Source organism: Brassica napus, chromosome C4 (genome assembly GCF_020379485.1).
Source record: "Brassica napus cultivar Da-Ae chromosome C4, Da-Ae, whole genome shotgun sequence".
NCBI classification, from domain to species: domain Eukaryota; kingdom Viridiplantae; phylum Streptophyta; class Magnoliopsida; order Brassicales; family Brassicaceae; genus Brassica; species Brassica napus.
Window position 1 is genome coordinate 5,963,381 of NC_063447.1, and position 19,094 is coordinate 5,982,474.

Sequence of the window (19,094 nt, forward strand, 5' to 3'; positions counted from 1 at the left end):
TTTATTAAATAATGCATTAATTAATTTAGTAATTATTAACATAATCTTATTATAAATAATTAATTTAGCTAAAAATCTATTATAAAGCAAATCATCATAATCTATATTTTATTAGAATAGAAGTATTATATGAATTAAATATGAAACAATATATTAAATTAGTAAATTAACCAATTTTACCTTTTAAAATGATTTCATTTATAAATTAATCATTCACCATTAAAATGGGTTAAAAATTGTAAAGTATGTAATATTTTTATACAAAAGTAAAATTATTAATATATGTTCTGAAGAAGATTTTCTATTTGATTATTTTATATTATGAATTTATCGAACTGAGCTCGAAAACGTAATAACAATTAATAAAAGGTAAAATGTATGAAAAATCACTATATATTAATAATGTAATAAGAATCCTAAACAATAATATTAAAGGTTACAAAATATATAACACTAAAATGTAAATTATATATTATTTTTTATATAATAATATTAAAATGATATACTTATAAAATAAAAAATATCCGCAAAGACGTGCAAGTTAAACTCTAGTTTTGCTTGTTAAATATGACATTTCCATTGTTGCGGCAGTTGATTTCAAACTAATTTTTTGATATCCATGCATGACTCTTAAATCTTATGTATGTATCTGTATTCATATATGATCTTCAATTATCCAAACATTCAAAACATAGTAAAGCTTGAATGCAGTTTAAGAAGATATTAGAGATAACTTCCCCATCCTTTAGATTATCAAGAGTGGAAAAGGCTTAGACAAAAAAAAAGAGTGGAAAAGGTGAAGGTATTTACGTAGGTCATATATGTTGGTCGTGTCCTCGTGTTGGGTTTGTGTAGTGTGACTGTGCGAGACATAGGTCAAATCCATGTGTAGTGTGTGTGTGTTTAAAAGAATTTGGCAAGTAATATAGCTAAGTCCCAGAAGGGGCGCCATAAGTTAATGAAAGTAAAGCGCCGATTAATTTGTTAAGAAAATTTGTATTAGCTGTAAAAGCTATTTCTCATCCAAGCAAAAGAGTTATGAATAGTATCTTTTTACATAGTTGCTATCACATTCCAATGAAGAGCACCTACATTTTGTGGGCTGTATGTTGTGCTCTCATACTACGTCTTCTGCTGCTTATTATCCATAAAGTATTTCAGAGACATGGATTTGTTACTTAGAATGATAGCTTTTCTGTATAGAGTTGCTATATTCTGTTATATCACATTTTGAGACCAAGTATTTCCAGCTTCTATGGAAGGTTGTGACCACTTCGATGAATTAGATAAATATGTTTGTGCATGCAGTTTTTCAACTACTCTATGCCTCTGTACGAAAGGGATGTTCTCTTGGCGGTTCGTACCCTAATCCGTACTATTAAGGAACAAGATCTTCACTCTGTGCACTACAAGAAATATGCACATTCTTACCACACGATAAACGCTATGGTAGGGCTTTCATAGCGAAACTTGAAATGCTATGTCATCGACAGCCATCATAGATACTCCCCTACGATAACATTTTTTTAAATGCTATAAAATGTGCAGATACAAAAGCAATACTTGAATGATATTATTAACTTAAATATAACACTATTTTTTTGTTACAAATTGATTATGATTTATATATTCGTGCTATCATAGATCTTTCTGGAATAAATTAATTAAAAATTAAATCAAAATTGCTTTATGATTAAAAATTAAATAAATTTTATTTATAAATTAAATTTAGTTTACAATAAATTTTGGTTTACAAAACTAAACCAATAATACATAAATATATTACTACTCTACTCTTAACTAACCAATTAATTAATGTAAATCTAACTAAACCAATTGATTAACTAAACCTAAACCTAAACCCAAATCTAAACCTAGACGCTTCAGCCGCCATCGCCACCTTCACAAAGCTTCAGCCACCATCCACGATCCAAACTCGCCACCGTCTGCTGTCCTCGCCACCGTCGTCACTCTCTCTCTCTCTCTCTCTCTCTCTCTCTCTCTCTCTCTCTCTCTCTCTCTCTCTCTCTCTGCCATCGTCAACAGCACGATATCACCAAGTCATCAAAACCATCACGCTCAGACACCATTGTCGACCTTGAGACCACCACCACCAAGCTTCTTCAGCCTCCTCCACCTTCTTTAGCTAAGAACATGAAAACAAATACACAGAGAGAATCGAATACATAAGAACAACAAAAAATCAAAATCAAAACACAGAGAGTGAGAGGTGACCTTAGTGGTGGTGAAGAGTGACATTTGAGAAGCTTCTGACATTTGACGGATCAGATCTCATGCTTCACTCATCAGACATTTGAGAGGTGACCTTAGTGGTGGTGAAGTGTGCGCCGGAATCGAAGGGAGTGGTGGTGGTGATGAGCACCTCGGTGGTGGTAACGAGCGCCTCGGTGGTGGTGGTGGCGACGAGTTGAGAGGAGGCGTACGGAGGCAAGTTTCAGAGACTTGGTCGTCCTCTCCATGATTCTTCTTCTCTCAACTCTTGGATTCAAACTCCAATCAACTTTAGATCTAGTCCTTGTCGTGAGAGAGGAAAGAGAGAGAAGAGATGAGACGTCGTGAGAGAGGAAAGAAAGAAGTGCAATCCTTGTCTTAACAGAATTGACCAATAGGAAAGAAGCATGAGGATAACCACAAGGTTCATTTGTGACCATTTGATTAAAGTCAATCTATGATCAAAATTAATCAATATGTATAAAACTGTTATTTTATTTAATAGTTATTTTAGTAATTTTAATTATATTTTTGAGTAGTTTTGTTTATATAAAAATTAAGTTATCCATTTACATTATAAAAGTAATGATATAGAATTAACAAAATGATTAGATTTCACTTTTTATAAGTAAGTTTAAATTAAATAAAATTATTGACTGGTTTGTGTAATTTCGAATTTGGAGTATGTATATCGTCTGGGGTATATATATGTTAGAGGAAATATATTTTTTATTTTAAATTTGTGGTTTAAGGTTTGTAGTGTATAGGGTTTGAAGTAGTGTATGTGGTTTGAGGTTAAGTTTTGGGGTTTATGATTTGAAATATAACATAACGTTTGTAGAGGAAATATATATTATTTTAAATTTATGGTTTAAAGTTTGTAGTATATAGGGTTTGAAGTATTGTATGTGGTTTGAGGATAAGTTTTGGGGTTTAGGGTTTGAAGTATGATATAAGGTTTGTAGAGGAAATATATTCTATTTAAAATTTATGGTTTAAGGTTTGTAGTGTATGGGGTTTGAAATGTTGTATGTGGTTTGAGGTTAAGTTTTGGAGTTTAGGGTTTGGAGTATGCTATAAGGTTTGTAGCCATTTCCTATAAGATAGACTTGGAAAGTTTTAAATATCGATTTTATGGTTTATAAAAAAAAATTATGATTAAGAGTAAAGTTTAGTTTTGTGATTTAAGGTTTGGATGTTGGAATATTAGGTTTAGGATTAAAGTTTAGTATTTTGTATTAAAGTTGGAAAATAACAGATTTGAAGACTAGATATAAGATTTGTAGTTAAATTTTAATAGTTTGATTTGAAATTTATAGGATATAGATTTTGATTAAAGATTTGTGTTCAGGAAATTATAGTTTAAGATTAAAAAGATTAATTTTGAGTTTAATTTTAAGATTTGAAGTTATAATATGAAAAAGATTAAAGTTTTAAGGGTTTTCTTTAGAGTTTAGGGTTTAAAACCATGTTTAAAATTTAGGGGTTCAAAGAGATTTTTTAGCGCTAGAAAAATGCTATTATATGTTTTTGATAGCATATTACTGAAGCCGCTTAAATAATGTTTTTGGCGCTTAAGTCTACTTTCCCGCGAAGTATTAGTGGAATCAATAATTTTGTCTTCCCCCTCACTTAATTTTCAAAATAGCATTAATTAAGTGTTATTTATGTTATTTTCTATCATAGCGTTTATCTAACGCTATTATATAAATCCGGAAATTTCTAAATCATCTACGATAGCAGTTCAGTAAAACGTGCTATAACAATCTGCTATCAATGTAGACTTTTTTTGTAGTGGTGAGATCCGGTACATGTAATGCAAGTTGCATCAGTTTTTATTTCAAAGCTCTTAAGACTCTCGGGATATAATGCTGCTGTCTGTTCATCAAGATGGCAAGGCGGTGGCAAAGTTCCTGGTGGTAAGGTTTTGCCCGTTACTGAGATTATGTGGGCTATAGACAATTTGTACAAAAAAATTAATAAGAGTTTTTAAAAGAACTTTGGTGACATACATCTACGTACATTATCTCTTCAAAATTTAGGGGTTATAGACCAATGTTTCTGTGACAACTCGTGCTGTTGACCCACCGATCCCGTGGACCCACGCTCACAGCCCTGAAGGGCACCGACCCTAACCCATCACATGTAGATCATCACTGACTCCCCATGTAGGTTAGTGGTGCTCTTGGTGGTACTGGAACTCAAGACCTTATCCTTTAACAACTCTCCCAAAGGATAAGCTGTCACCAATTGTCATGTGGGAGAGTTGTTAAAGGGTGAGATCTTAGGCTCGAGTAACGCCAAGAACACCAATAACCTATATGGGAGAGTCACTGAGGGCTCACATGTGAGGGATTAGGATCGGTGCCCTGCAGGGCTGTGAGCATGGGTCCACGGGATAGGTGGAGTCCACGGGACGGGTTATCACAGTTTCATTTGCCTATGTTCAGGATCGGTTCTGTTGTATTGTACAAGTATTTGCATATAAAAAATCTTGGAAAATTGATATGATTTTCTTGTATTCTTGAAATCACAGGAGACAATGAAACATGGACATCATATTGAGTAACACAGCTGTTGGCCAAGACTACCGTTTGATTGTCGACATTGATTTCAGAAGTAATGTTGAAATCGCTAAAGCCTAGAGCCGTGGATTCTTACCAACTGATAATGGAATCACTCTCAGTGGTCTACGTAGGAATGCTGGAACAGTAGCTAAACTAAACAAGTTCCTCCAGTTATGGTTGATGCAGCTAACCTCTCCTTTAAACAGAACTCGATGCCATTGCCTCCATGGACATCATGTGCAATCCAAATGGTATTCACCGCACAAGAGACATCTCAGAGTAATCAATCAAGAAGGTCCTGGAATGTTCTCACTCGAGTTGCACAGACAGTGTGATGAGAACTTAACGGGGCAATTCAGTTTTCTCTTCATGCTGAGAGAGATTCATGAAGAAGAAGAGCAGGAAGATGAGAGTTCACGGTGCTCGTGCTCCTTGAGTAGTTGAGCGTATATAATGCCAAAGAAATTTTGATGTGTTCGAGTTAGGCCTTGGCATTCGGATAACCGGATCGGGTTCGGATCGAGTATCTCGGATATTTCGGATATGTAAAAATTGGTACCGATCGGGTATTTATAAAATTTGGATCGGATTTTCGGTACTTGTCGGATCCGGATAATTTTGAATATATCCAAAGTAACCGTAGAAAAATTGATTCCGGTTCAGGTTTAGCTGATTTTATCCAAACATATCCAAAATGGGTGCTTTTACCCGACTTATCATAATACTCGAATCAATTATAAGAGGATAAGACCTATCAGAACTCTTAAATTAAATAAAAGCAGACTTGAATAAACTCACAAGAAAATAAAATCAGTCTTGAACAAACTAAAACCAACCTTTATTTAATGAGTTTAAGAACCAAAAATCGGATATTTCGGGTAGTCGTTCGGATCTCGGATAATACCTGATCCGACAGGTATCCGAAACATAAATGAAAGCATATTTAATCGGGTATTTCATCATATCCGGTTCCGACCCGAAATCCAATTTTTTGGATCGGTACCGGTTCGAAACTTCGGATCTGGAAAATATGCCCATGCCTAGTTCGAGTCTCTTTTTCTGAGTGTAATATTTCTTTTAAGCTGAGTCGTTTCTAGTATGGATTCATTAGGGTTACAATTAAGGGTGAGCAATGTATCTGTAAAATTTGATTCGATCTGTTATTTTTTTCGATTCGAATCGAAACATTTGGATATTCGTAATTTTACGAATCAAAACAGATATTAAAATTCAATATCCGTTAAAAAAGAAACAAATCAAAAGTACTAATACTTTTAAAAATGGATATCCGATCCGATCCGATCTATTATATACATATTTATACATATATAAAATTATATAATTTTTATATCTCCATATAAGTTTTATAATATTTTTGTTCACTTAATTTTTTTTTTTTTTTGAAGTATGTGGTTACAAACATTCTTAAGAGTACATGTTTTTTTTTAAACTCCTTCCTTCCTCCTAGCCTCGGTCGTGATCTTCCCACTCTCGTCAATGACAGCTGCCATAGGCAGGGCCAGACCTGACTTTTTAAAAGTTATAAGCAATGAAAAAAAATTGGCCCCGAAAATGGTTAAAAGGTGATTCAAACTCACAACCTTGACCAATGAAACAAACTACTAAACCACTGAACTACTAAGGATTCTTGCGAAGTTGCCCCCGTGATTCAAACTCACAACCTTGACCATTGAAACAAACTACTAAACCACTGAACCACTAAGGATTCCTGCGAAGTTGGCCCCTAATTTATTCATGAACATATTTCCCCCAGGCCCATACTTGAACAGCTTATGGTGAAGCCCGGCCCTGGCCATAGGTGTCAACTATGGAACATTGGGGACCCTTCTACCCGCCGCAGCAAGTGGTGGACTTCATCAAAACAAAAATCATCATCGACAATGTCAAGTTCTATGATGTGAATCCTGACATCTTCCGAGCCCTAGCAAGAACTGGAATAGACAGCCACCATTATGGAATGGTCCCTAAGGTAACATTCCAGAGATGGCCAACACTAAAAATGCTCATTAATGGGTCACTGCCAATGCCTGCCATTTCACCAACATACTAAGATTAAATACATCTGTGTGGGGACGAGATTCTTCTTACTAAAGACAATAACTTGATCTCAAATCTTATTCCGGCGACTCAAAGTTTTCACGAAGCTTTGAAAGTTTCCTGACTACCAAATATCAAGGTTAGTTTGAAATTTTTGGGAGATTGAGAAAATCGATCATATCAAGAATTCATGGGCGGATGTACGTTGTACAAGGAGGGCAGTTACCACCAGTAAAATATGACAAAATAGTTAAAATATGACAAAATAGTTATTAGTGTTACCAAATTTCAGAAAAAACGCTTGTCACAATGGATTTTGCCCCCATCCTATCTAAGCCTTTGTCTCCTGTTCGAAACTTTTGTTTCTTCATAGGCATATTTTTTTAATTTATTGAGTACAAGATATGAGCCCGTTGCACGGGTTTTGTTTGATGTTTTAATTTAATAAAAACTATAAAATAATAAATCATTTTATAATAGTTTTATGATTTTTTTTTTGTATATGTTGTTTGAGATTTATTTTATAATTAAAATTCGTTTTTTACATATATGTTCAAGTTAATATTTGTATTTAATAATCATTGTGCATAGCCGAATTATTATAAACTTTGTACTTAGGATTAGAGAAAATACTATACCTAAACGTTTAAACTAAACACAATCCAAAATAAAAAATTGAATGAAAAGTAAAAAGAAATGAAAGTCAAATACAATTAAACTTTTTATTATACATGTTCTTATGTATTATTTTAACTTTTTATTAAATAAGTCTTTAAAATTTTATTTTGTTAGGATTTTTTAAAAAAGAAAAAACATTCTATTTTATAAATTTCCTATCTATTTACAATTAAAAAAATAAAAAAAATAATATTAATACTCCTGTACAATTTTGTTTAAGATTTTAGTAAAAGAAAATTATTGTCATATAACCTATTACAATTATCTTCTCAATAGAATTTCCAAAAAAATAAATTGATATCAACTAATTATTTTTAGTTATTAATAAAAAAATTAAAATTACTATTTTTACAATTCGTATCAATATTAATTTTACACTTATTTTGTTAATTAAATAATTTTTAGTAATCAAATAAACTTTTACAACTCTCTTTTGGTTAAGACTTAAAAATATGATACATATATCTTTTGTTTAGTATTTTTTTTTTATAAAAAAGGAAAATAACTATCTAATATTCTTTTACAGTTTTTTAGGATTTTAGAAAAGGAAATTAATATTACATAATATTTTACAACTATATTTTTTTTAGGATTTAGAAAAATAAAGATCTATCAAATAATTATTTCCAGTTAATATTAACTATTTTTAAAAGTTTCCATTTTAAAATTGTTTTTTTCAATATTACTAATATTTTTTACAAATTTTCTTGTTAATATAATATTTTTACAATCATGCTTATCATTAAATATTTTTAAGTATAAATTACTTTTAAATAAAATTTTAAAATTCTCTCTAGTTAGGATTTTGTTTTTAAAAAAGAAAAAGAAATTAATTGGTTGAAATTAGAAAATATATATATACTATTCTTAGAAATCTATTTTATTTAGGATTTTAGGAAAATAAAAAGTTATTTTCACATAATGTCAGTTTTTATTGACACATTCACAAATCTATTTTTCTTAATTGACACATGTCACAATCATATCAGGTGAAATATTTGAAGTTAATTTTGGTTTATATTTTTTTAACACAAAATTATTAAAAAGTAAAGTTACTTAATTATAAAAAAATATGATTATTTTTTATTTAGAATTTTAAAAAGGGAAATAATTATTTAATAATTGGTTTTTCTTTTAGATTTTTATACAAATATTTTATTCTTAATACAACAAAAAATCTGTTTATTATTTATATATTGTTTCTTACACACACAAACACATATTCATCATATTCACACATACTCATGTACGACAACAACATCAAAAATAAAAATTATGGTAGCTTCATAAAAGATAATAAGGATAATAAAAAGTGTAGTTGCATCTAGAAATTAAAAACAAATATTCAGGTAATACTTTACATGTAAATACTATTGTGTTTTGTAAAAATAATACGTGGAAGATTGAACCTAAAAATAGATGTGAAATCTTTGTAGTTTTCTTTGTCATAATTTTTTAACATACATCTTATATATTAAAACAAAAGTCACAACCTTGATTCATGTGTCATTTTTTAAAACACAGACATAATGGATCTATTCCTACAAAATCATGTTACATTTAATATCTAATCTTATCATTTAAATATTGGGCCTACCAGAAATTTTTATTGAGCTATCCATAATTGGATTTAAACAATAAATGATCTATTAGATTTATAGATAGTATAAATTAAATAGATATAATTTAATGTTGTAATATTATACTTCTATATGCAAAATATTTAAATATTTTTCGATGTTAACTTTTTAAATTATAAAGATTTTTTTTTAAATAAGAAAATTATATTATCTAACAATGATTAATCTCTACTACCTTAAACCAATGAAAACAAATTTTAAACTATATAGCTTATTTTTAAAATTAAACAAAAACTAAATATTTAATTATTTAATCGATAATATAAATTTATGAAGCGAAAAGTTTAATTTTTTAAAAAAACTTTCTAAATTTGTGAAATGTTATAATATCTTTAAGTATGACAATAAAACAATATTTTATTAATCGTTATATATATAGTTATGATTTTAATAATGAAATAATAATCCGAATATATATATATATGTCATCTTAAAAAATTTAATGACCTAAGGTGAAATATAAAATAAAGACCTTTTTATAAGTTTTTTCTCAACTTTTATTTATTTCATTTCCATGAACTAAATAAAAAATTGTGGTATTCAAAGAAAAAAATTAAAAATGAATTTTTGTGTATAAATTAGATTTTGTTAATAGAAAAATTGAGAATGGTGTAAGTTAATTTTTTTGTTCTTATTGTATTTAATTATATATTTAAACACATGTCGCAATATTTGAAATAAAATTATTATAAAATAATCTTTTGGTTACGATTTAAAAAAAAGAAAATTACTATTAAATAATATTTATATTTACTTTTTAATAAAATTCATTTTTGTTAATATTTTAGTATATTTTTTTTAATTATGAGATAGATTAACACATGTCACAAATATTAAAATATATAATTGCCAAGTGTCACGATTATGTTAATTACCAACTTTGAAGAACCAATCTTAAATAATATTTATATTTACTTTTTAATAAAATTCATTTTTGTTAATATTTTAGTATATTTTTTTTAATTATGAGATAGATTAACACATGTCACAATATTAAAATATATAATTGCCAAATATCACGATTATGTTAATTAGCAACTTTGAAGAACCACGCTTTATATAATAAGATTCTTTAAGATGGAAAATCACATCTTCTATTTCTGTATAATCCAAATCTGCATGATTTCATTACCTTTTATTCCCGACAGAGAAATTCTTTCTGTTTTGCGTAATTATTTTTACTTTTACTTTTATTTATTTTCAGCATGGAAACACCAGTTCCTTTCTCTAAAATAATTACATGGTCTACAGATTTGCCATTTATTTATTGCTTTAAGCATATTTGTGGTCTTTTATTACCATATTTTTTTATTTTCACAATTTTATTTACTAGCTTTAGCTTTGTATTGAATTTTTGTTTTTTAAATGCAATATTTTTTAATTTTTATGACTTAATAATTTTTAAAATAATATATTAGTATTAAATTAATTTTAAACAAATATATATATATATATATATATATATATGTATTTTAAATATATATATATATATATATAATAGTTTTCCCCCAGTAAAAAAAATTCTTAGATCCGCCACCTATGTAACATGGAAACGAGAGCGGGTACGTGAAATCAGAAGCGTAGAAGCGAGATTTTTTAAAAAAATTAAGAAGCGAGTGTATGCATATATATATATATATACATATAAGTTTTTTAAAAAAAATCTAGAACTAAAAATTATATGATTTAATTAAAATAAAGCATTTATATTTATAATAATTTTGAAATGATTTCATATTAAAACTGTGAAATACACCTAAATTAAATTTAAAATAAATTATTATATTAATTATTTTTAATACTTTATAATATATATATATATATAAGTTTTTTTTTAAAAAAAATCTAGAGCTAAAAATTATGTGATTTAAATTTAAAATAAAGCATTTATATTTATAATAATTTTGAAATGATTTCATATTAAAACTGTAAAATATACATAAATTAAATTTAAAATAAATTATTATATTAATTATTTTTAATACCTTATAATTAATTGACATAATATATTTGAATATATGATTTATCTTTAATAAAAACCTTAATGCATAAAGATAATTTATAGTATTAATTTTAATATTTGTATATTTCTATTCTCTCTATTCAATATCATTAAAATTTGGATTTTATATAAATTAAAAATTATAATTTTATATTTTTATTGATATAAGACATTGTGGTTTTTTTTAAGGAATGAAAGCGTAACTCCAAAACGGAATCGTAAGCTTCCAACGTGTTTTTAAAGAGAATATTTAGAAACGTTTTGGAAGCGAGATTCCGTAAGCTTCCACATAGTTCCAATTCTGAAGCGGGAAATGGACGTCTGATGAAGCTTCCGTGTAATGTAGTCCGCCACTAATCAAGATTATGAAAAACATGAAGATAAGGAAAGATTTAGGAGATAGAGATGAATCTAAATCTAGAAAAAGGTATAAAGTCAATATTTGTCTAATATATTATTCCATATTAGTTTAGAAAATTAAATTGATTTAGTATCTGTATAAACTGTTCAACAATACAAAAACTGTCCATAAAATGGAGATTGAACATTAATATAAATACCTACATATCCTTAGCCTATTGTTATCATCCAAGTTCATCCCTCTGAACAAGCTATGGCGACAACACCACATTTTTTAACTCTCCCTTCCCTCCTCCTAGCCTCGGTCGTGATATTCCTACTCTCATCAAAGACATCTGCCATAGGTATTAACTATGGTACACAGGGGAACCTTCCACCGCCGCAGCAAGTGGTGGACTTCATCAAAACAAAAACCATTATCGACAGTGTCAAGATCTATGATGCGAATCCTGACATCCTCCGAGCCCTATCAGGGACTGGAATAGACGTCACCATTATGGTCCCTAATGGTAACATTCCAGCGTTGGCCAACGTTGAAAATGCTCGTCAATGGGTCGGTGCCAATGTCTTGCCATTTCACCAACAAACTAAGATCAAATACATCTGTGTTGGGAATGAGATTCTTCTTACAAAAGACAATAACTTGATCTCAAATCTAATTCCGGCAATGCAAAGTCTTCACGAAGCTTTGAAAGTTTCCGGTCTACCAGATATGAAGGTTAGTTTGAAATTATTGGGAGATCGATATCATATAAAAATTATGGAAAACACGAAAATAAGGTAAAATCTAAAAGACCGAAACAAAATATATATAAATCTGGAAAGATCAAGAAGAAATTTACCAGTAGAGAGATCAGAGCTCCGAGTAAAATATGAATACTTTGAATTTGGAGACATAATACACTGTTAATGTGCTAAATTCATCGTTGTATAACTTGTTTTAGGTGACCACTCCACATGCGTTTACGGTAGTCTATAACCAAAATGCACCAAGCGAGAGCAGATTTAATGACGAGCAAAAAGACATTTTTGCTAAGATCTTGGAGTTCAATCGTCAGGCCAAATCCCCATTCATGATCAGCGCTTACCCTTATTTTATGGTGGACCCGAACAATGTCAATTACGCTATATTTGGTCCGTCAAATGCTATAACGGATACTAAAACGGGAAAAACCTATAACAACATGTTCGATGCAGTCATGGATGCAACTTATTCAGCTATGAATGCTCTCGGCTATGGCGATGTAGATATTGCAGTAGGAGAAACCGGTTGGCCTAGCGCTTGCGACGCTGCATGGTGCACGCCTCAAAACGCAGCAAACTACAACATTAACATCATCAAGCGTTCACAAAATATAGGGACACCTCTTATGCCTAATCGCCACGTCGATATCTACTTATTCGCATTGTTCAATGAGGATGGTAAACCCGGTCCAACCTCTGAGAAAAATTGGGGGCTATTCAAACCAGATTTTTCTCCGGTTTATGATGTTGGGGTCTTACGAGGTGGTGATACAGGTCCACCGCCAAGTAGTAGTGAAAAATGGTGCGTGGCGAAACAAGAAGCGACAAACGAACAACTACAAGCGAATATTGACTGGGTGTGTAGCCAAGGTATTGATTGTAAGAACATCTCACCTGATGGCATATGTTTTGACAACAACAACATGAAGGCACGATCGTCGTTCGTCATGAACGTTTATTACCAAAGCAAAGGTGGCTCGGAAGAGGCTTGTAATTTCAGCGGTAGTGGTGTCGTCACTACTACCAATCCAAGCACTAGCTCATGCGTCATGCAAAACGTGGAAGGCGGATCCGTACATGGAACTTAATCAGTACCGTGATTAGAACCTTTGCAGCTGTACTCAATAAAAAAATGTAATGAATTGTATTGTATCACAAAACAAAATGATATTATTTTGAATCATTTACATATAAATGAATGAAAATAAATAATTTAGCATTACTTATAATAACTGATGTTAATATCAACTAATTTTTTGTTACAAAAAAAATATGAACTAATTTAGAATCAGTTCAATTTATTCTAATTTGTATCACTTTAACACAATTGACTTTACTATATAAAGTTATATCAATTAAAAAATGATGGAATTATTGTTTGATTAAAATCATTTTAAAATGATACAAAATTACATTAATAAAAAAATGATGCTAATCAAAAATGTTAATATAACAAAAAATAATTAGGTGAATCAACCTCAGTTATAAAAACGAAGGTAACTGTTTTTTTTATCTCTACAACTTTTACTGATTTTCCTTACTATTAGAAATGTTATTTTTTGAAAAGAAATGTCTTTAACGTTAACGTTAGGTCCTTTGATTGGGGCTGCCTTTTTCTAATTATCCGTTTTGTGCTCAGAATGACGTTCCCCGTTTCCGGTTTTTAAATCAGTATTATAATAGTTGAGTTTTTCTTATTCCTCGGTGCGCCACATCAGCGTTTCGTAGGCCTCATTTTTAAAAAATGTGAAAAAATGTCAAGCTAATGTTTTGGACCCGGGTTATTGAGATATAAACACCAACATTTATACCACTAAGCTAACTGATACTTTGTACATTGATGGCCGAACCTAATATATATTTATGAAGGTCGGAAGCCCTTGCTTCTTCGGCTTCTTCTGAGGGTCGGGCCTACAAGTGTATTATGGGTTTCATTTTTTAATGGGATTCATCACGTTATTTGAAAAAAAAAACTCAAGTTTGCAACAATTATGGTTTTCCTATATTGTAAACTGTTGTCGTTTAACATGAGTTCGAGTTCTTTTCATCATTGTCTCAAACAAGTCTGAGTTACAGAGTTGCGCCGTGTGTGTTCGTAATCTATTTTTTCACCGGTGAACTATTCATGTCCCCATCTTAAATCACTTTATCATAAATGTTCCTGATTTGTAGCCCTTTTGTAAACCCTATATATATGATTCTCATCTTTGATGAACCCAATATGCATCTTCTAGAAAATGTTTCTCTCTGCCTCTCCAGTTTCTCAAACCGGTGTCCCGACGTCCGTCACTCAACCTTCGAGTCTCTCCGTCTTGGTCGTAGTAGTCAGAGCATAGCCTTTGGCTTCCTCTGCTTCTGGGATTCCCTGAACTTCAAGAAAGACAAGGAGTTTGTGGGAATCACGGTTCTCTTTTTTGATGAAAAGGTAAGTTAATCTTTGATCTATCACACTTATTTAACATAATTATTTTAATTGATTTCCTAATTCTTTGTTGAATAATATTATTTGCAGATTCCGTGATTTATGGGTTTACTCCCGTCAGACGTGCTAATCATTACATGTCATCTTTGAAAGAAGGTTCCATTGTGAAAGTCGATCATTTTGAGGTTGCTAGGTGCTCAAGCATGTACACGATAACTGATCATCTATTCCTCATTCGTTTCATCTCACTAACCATTATTGGTGAAGTCATCACAGGTGCTCCTGAGATCAATCTCTAGTCAAGATTAAAATGTTTGACAATTGCCAAGTGATTGCGAACACAAACCTAGAAACTGGTAAACATAGCATATTCGGCAGCTCAAAGCAAGATTACAATCAGGCAAATTCAAGTGGAATGACATACCAACAACTGAAACTGGTAATTAGTCAACAACTTATCCCATATTTTTCTTATTCCTAAAAAATCCACTATGTTTCTGATCTATTTTTTCATCTACGCAATTTTAGCCTCTGTCATGGATAGCTCTCTCCCAAAGATTGCATTGACTATGGTTTCTGGAAAGAAAAAGATCTTGCTCCTGAAAAAAAGACTGTGACAACCCTGTTGTAAGATTTTAGTTTGTGCAGAACAAAAAACCTTGATTTCTTTTCTATTTAGTATAGTGATAGTTGTTGACAATCATTAGTCATTTGCCAATATGTTTTTTATGCAGCATTTCAGAACTAATTTCTCCATTCCAAGCGGAACAGCAGATGGAAGCTAATTTTTCTGGAAGCTCCTCGACTTCAAGACAAATCAGAAGATAGATGTTGGTGGGAGGTTGATCAAGGGAATACTTCAGAGAAGTGAGACGGCCTAGCCAGACTTCATCTTTTGTACAGCCTGAGCAAAGAGTGGAACCCACAAAACACGAGAGAAGAAAAAACAAAACACGAAATTAACATATTCAGACCTTCTCTCTTGCATGTCTAACATCTGGCGCCGACGAAACTCAACACCCACGGCAGACGAAGCTAATGCAAGTAAACCTCTCATCAATCATGCTTAAAATCAATCTACGCTTTTCAATCTCACAAACTAAGAAACAATTTTACCTACATGAATCGGGAAATTAGTGCCCACATTCCCAACATAGAGAAAAAGAGGAGTTGAAGTCCTAACAGTTTTCTCAGTATCAGACTAAACCACAGATTCAAAGTCCATCTATTTTGAAACCCTAACATTTTAAAGTCATGCTTTTAAAAAAAAATATATTTGGCCATATTTCAGACTTTTTTGTCAATCCCAAATCATCTATAACAAAGTCCAGAAAAAATATATAAATAAAATAATTTTCTAAGTATGTAATTCTAAAAATGTTATAAATTTTTTTAAACATATTACAATTCTATTTTTTTCTAAAAACAATTGGTGAAATAAGAGGAAAATTTTATTTTATTGTTATTTAAATTGTTAAATTTTTAAATCCAAATTTATTATTTTTTTTCCATGTCCTATTTGATTTATATACAAACAACTACCTAAATAAACACTAACAAGTTCCATCACCCTCCCCGTTGAACATATAAGATATAAAAATATCAACATATGACTTCGTCATTCATTTTTATATCAAACTCATCAACCTATGTAATTTCCAAAGTCCCATCCATCACATTATAGACAAAAAAACAAACAAATAATAAAATTCCGTAAACAAAACTATACAATGCATCTATAATGTAGCCGACCCCGCGCTTGCGGGGAGACTATGCACCTAGTTGATGTAAAAGTTAACATCACTTTTTAACAACTGATATATATTGACATCAATTATTTAATTAGGCAATTATCTCAAAAAAACACTAAAGTGAGTTTTTTTTTTTCACCACAAGAACACGCAACAAGAAAAATGACCAAACGTAAAATAAATTTCTACTATTACTTTTTAGATATATAAATGCAATTAACTATTTAAATAAATAATAAAAATAAATTTTATTTATTATTATTATTATTGAATATTACATTTTTGCATTTAATTTATGTAAATATTCAATATTTCTGCATAATTTATTAATAAAGTGATATTAATTATTTGCACCACAATTTTTAGAGTCACTTATTTAAGTGATACAAAAACCTATTACATCATTTATAAATTATAACTACAATATATAACAAATGATGTAATATAACTTGTTTTTTTCAGTGAGGCCAAATAAAACCACATATATAGTCGACAAAAAAACCCACATATCTTTTACAAAAAAAAACCCACCACATATATACACCTTTTTAGTTATATATTATATGATCATGTATACAAATCAAGTAATCGAAAAGTTTATAATATAATACAAAAATAAGTTTCAGGATCATTTTAGTACATTTTATTTTTGTCGTACAAATATAAAATTGTAGGGACTGAAAAATATAATATTTGTATTAATCAAATATAAAATCTTCTTTCGTATTATTTTTTTGTTGGCCTAATCTGCTTCTGCTTTGCACATTTAACATGATTAAGTCTTTACATTTTTACCAAAAAGAAAAAAAAAACATGATTCAGGGAATATACTCACAGATTTTTTTTGCATGTACCGGAGTTTATTGTCACAGATTTGACGAGTACTAATGTAATACACTCACAGATTTCACAGTTCCGGCTCCCATTCAGGGATGGACTTTAATAAATTAACTAGATCTCGATCCGCACAACCGCGCAAATTTTTGTTTTCATTTATTTTCATATAAACATTTTGTTTTCAATTCTAAAATTGATATATATTATAATATATATGTGTCTATCAATTTTTAAAACATAATAAGTTTACGGTATATTTTTCATTGAATAAATTGTTTTAAACTTTCACATGTATTTGTAAATTATTCTATATATATATTTTTGGATTATTATTTCCTTATTAAAATCGTAAATATATATATAAAGATTAGTAAAATATTATTTTATTGTCATATTCAAAAATATTGCAACATTTCACAAATTTAGAAAGTTTTTTAAAAAATTAAATTTTTCGCTTCATAGATTTATATTATCGAGTAAATAATTAAACATTTAGTTTTTGTTTAATTTTTAAAATAAACTATATACTTTAAATTTTGTTTCATTGGTGTAACATAGTAAAGATTAATCATTGCTATGTAATATGATTTTTGTTATTTAAAATTTTTTTTTTATAATTTTAAAAGTTAACATCGACAAATATTTAAATAATTAACATATGGAGGTGTAGTATTACAACATTAAATTACATCTATTTAATTTATGCTATTTATAAATCCAATGGATCATCTATTGTTTAAATCAAACTATTGATAGCCCACTAAAAATTCCTGGTAGGCCCAAAATTTAAATGATAAGATTAAAGATTAAATGTAACATGATTTTTTTAGGAATAGGTCCATTAGGTCAATTTTTAAAAAAATCACACATAAATCAAGGTTGTGACTTCTGTTTTAATATATAAGAAATATTTTTTTTCTCTAAAGTAATACCGTCATTGTGTAATTTGGTTTTAGGTGACAACTCCAAATGCGTTCACCATATGCTATAACCAAAACACAACAAGTCAGAACAGATTTAAAGACGATCAAAAATACTTTTTTGGTAAGATCTTGGAGTTTAATCGTTAGGCCAAGTCTCCATTCATGATCAACGCCTACCCTTATTTCATGATGGACTGGAACAATGTCAATTACGCTTATATTTGGTTCGGTCAAATACTATAATGGATTCCAACACGCAACAAACCTACAACAACATGTTCGATGAAGTCATGGATGCAACTTATTCAGCTATGAATGCTCTCGGCTATGGCGATGTAGATATCGCCGTAGGAGAAACCGGTTGGCCTAGCGCTTGTGACGCTGCATGGTGCACGCCTCAAAACGCAGCAAACTACAACCTTAACATCATCAAGCTTGCACAAAATATAGGGACGCCTCTTATGCCTAATCGCCACATCGATATCTATCTATTTGCATTGTTTAAACCGGTTCAACCGTTGAGAAAAATCGGGGGCTTTTCAAACCGGATTTTTCTCCGGTTTATGATGTTGGGGTCTTACGAGGTGTTACTGGAGGGGGTGAACAAAGCAACAATGGGAAATGGTGTGTGGCGAAACAAGAAGCTACAGACGCACAGCTAGGAGCCAACATTGATTGGGTGTGTAGCCAAGGTATCGATTGTAAGACAATCTCACCTAGTGGCACATGTTTTGACAACAGATTGAAGACACTAGCTTCGTTCATCATGAACGTTTATTACCAAAGCAACGGAGGCTCTGAAGATGCTTGTAGTTTTGGCGGTAGTGGCATTGTCGTTACTACCGATCCAAGCACTAGCACATGCGTTGAACCGAATTAA

General features: G+C 30.3%; 1 protein-coding gene, 1 long non-coding RNA gene and 2 pseudogenes across 2 annotated transcripts; 3 read left to right on the forward strand and 1 right to left on the reverse strand.

The window, feature by feature from the left end:
* Window positions 1–516: 516 nt before the first annotated feature.
* On the forward strand, window positions 517–5,243 carry LOC125585752 (annotated as a pseudogene).
* Window positions 1,694–2,791, reverse strand: LOC125585066. The gene is made up of 2 exons (XR_007321944.1): window positions 2,236–2,791; window positions 1,694–2,146 (listed from the first exon to the last, which is right to left on the reverse strand). It is a non-coding gene; the product is annotated as an uncharacterized LOC125585066 (long non-coding RNA).
* A 6,235-nt stretch (window positions 5,244–11,478) lies between the features above and the next one.
* On the forward strand, window positions 11,479–13,486 carry LOC125585067 (glucan endo-1,3-beta-glucosidase-like). Its single transcript, XM_048753438.1, has 2 exons — window positions 11,479–12,255; window positions 12,482–13,486. Exons 1-2 carry the CDS (start codon window positions 11,791–11,793, stop codon window positions 13,367–13,369), a joined length of 1,353 nt encoding a protein of 450 aa, XP_048609395.1. The 5' UTR covers window positions 11,479–11,790; the 3' UTR covers window positions 13,370–13,486.
* A 1,527-nt stretch (window positions 13,487–15,013) lies between these two features.
* On the forward strand, window positions 15,014–19,094 carry LOC106392629 (annotated as a pseudogene).

What these genes read in the sequence shown, in the direction of transcription:
- LOC125585067 (XM_048753438.1), top strand. Translation starts at nt 11,791, where the DNA reads ATGGCGACAACACCACATTTTTTAACTCTCCCTTCCCTCCTCCTAGCC. An exon ending in CCGGTCTACCAGATATGAAG is followed by an intron (nt 12,256 to 12,481) that starts GTTAGTTTGAAA and finishes AACTTGTTTTAG; the next exon opens with GTGACCACTCCACATGCGTT.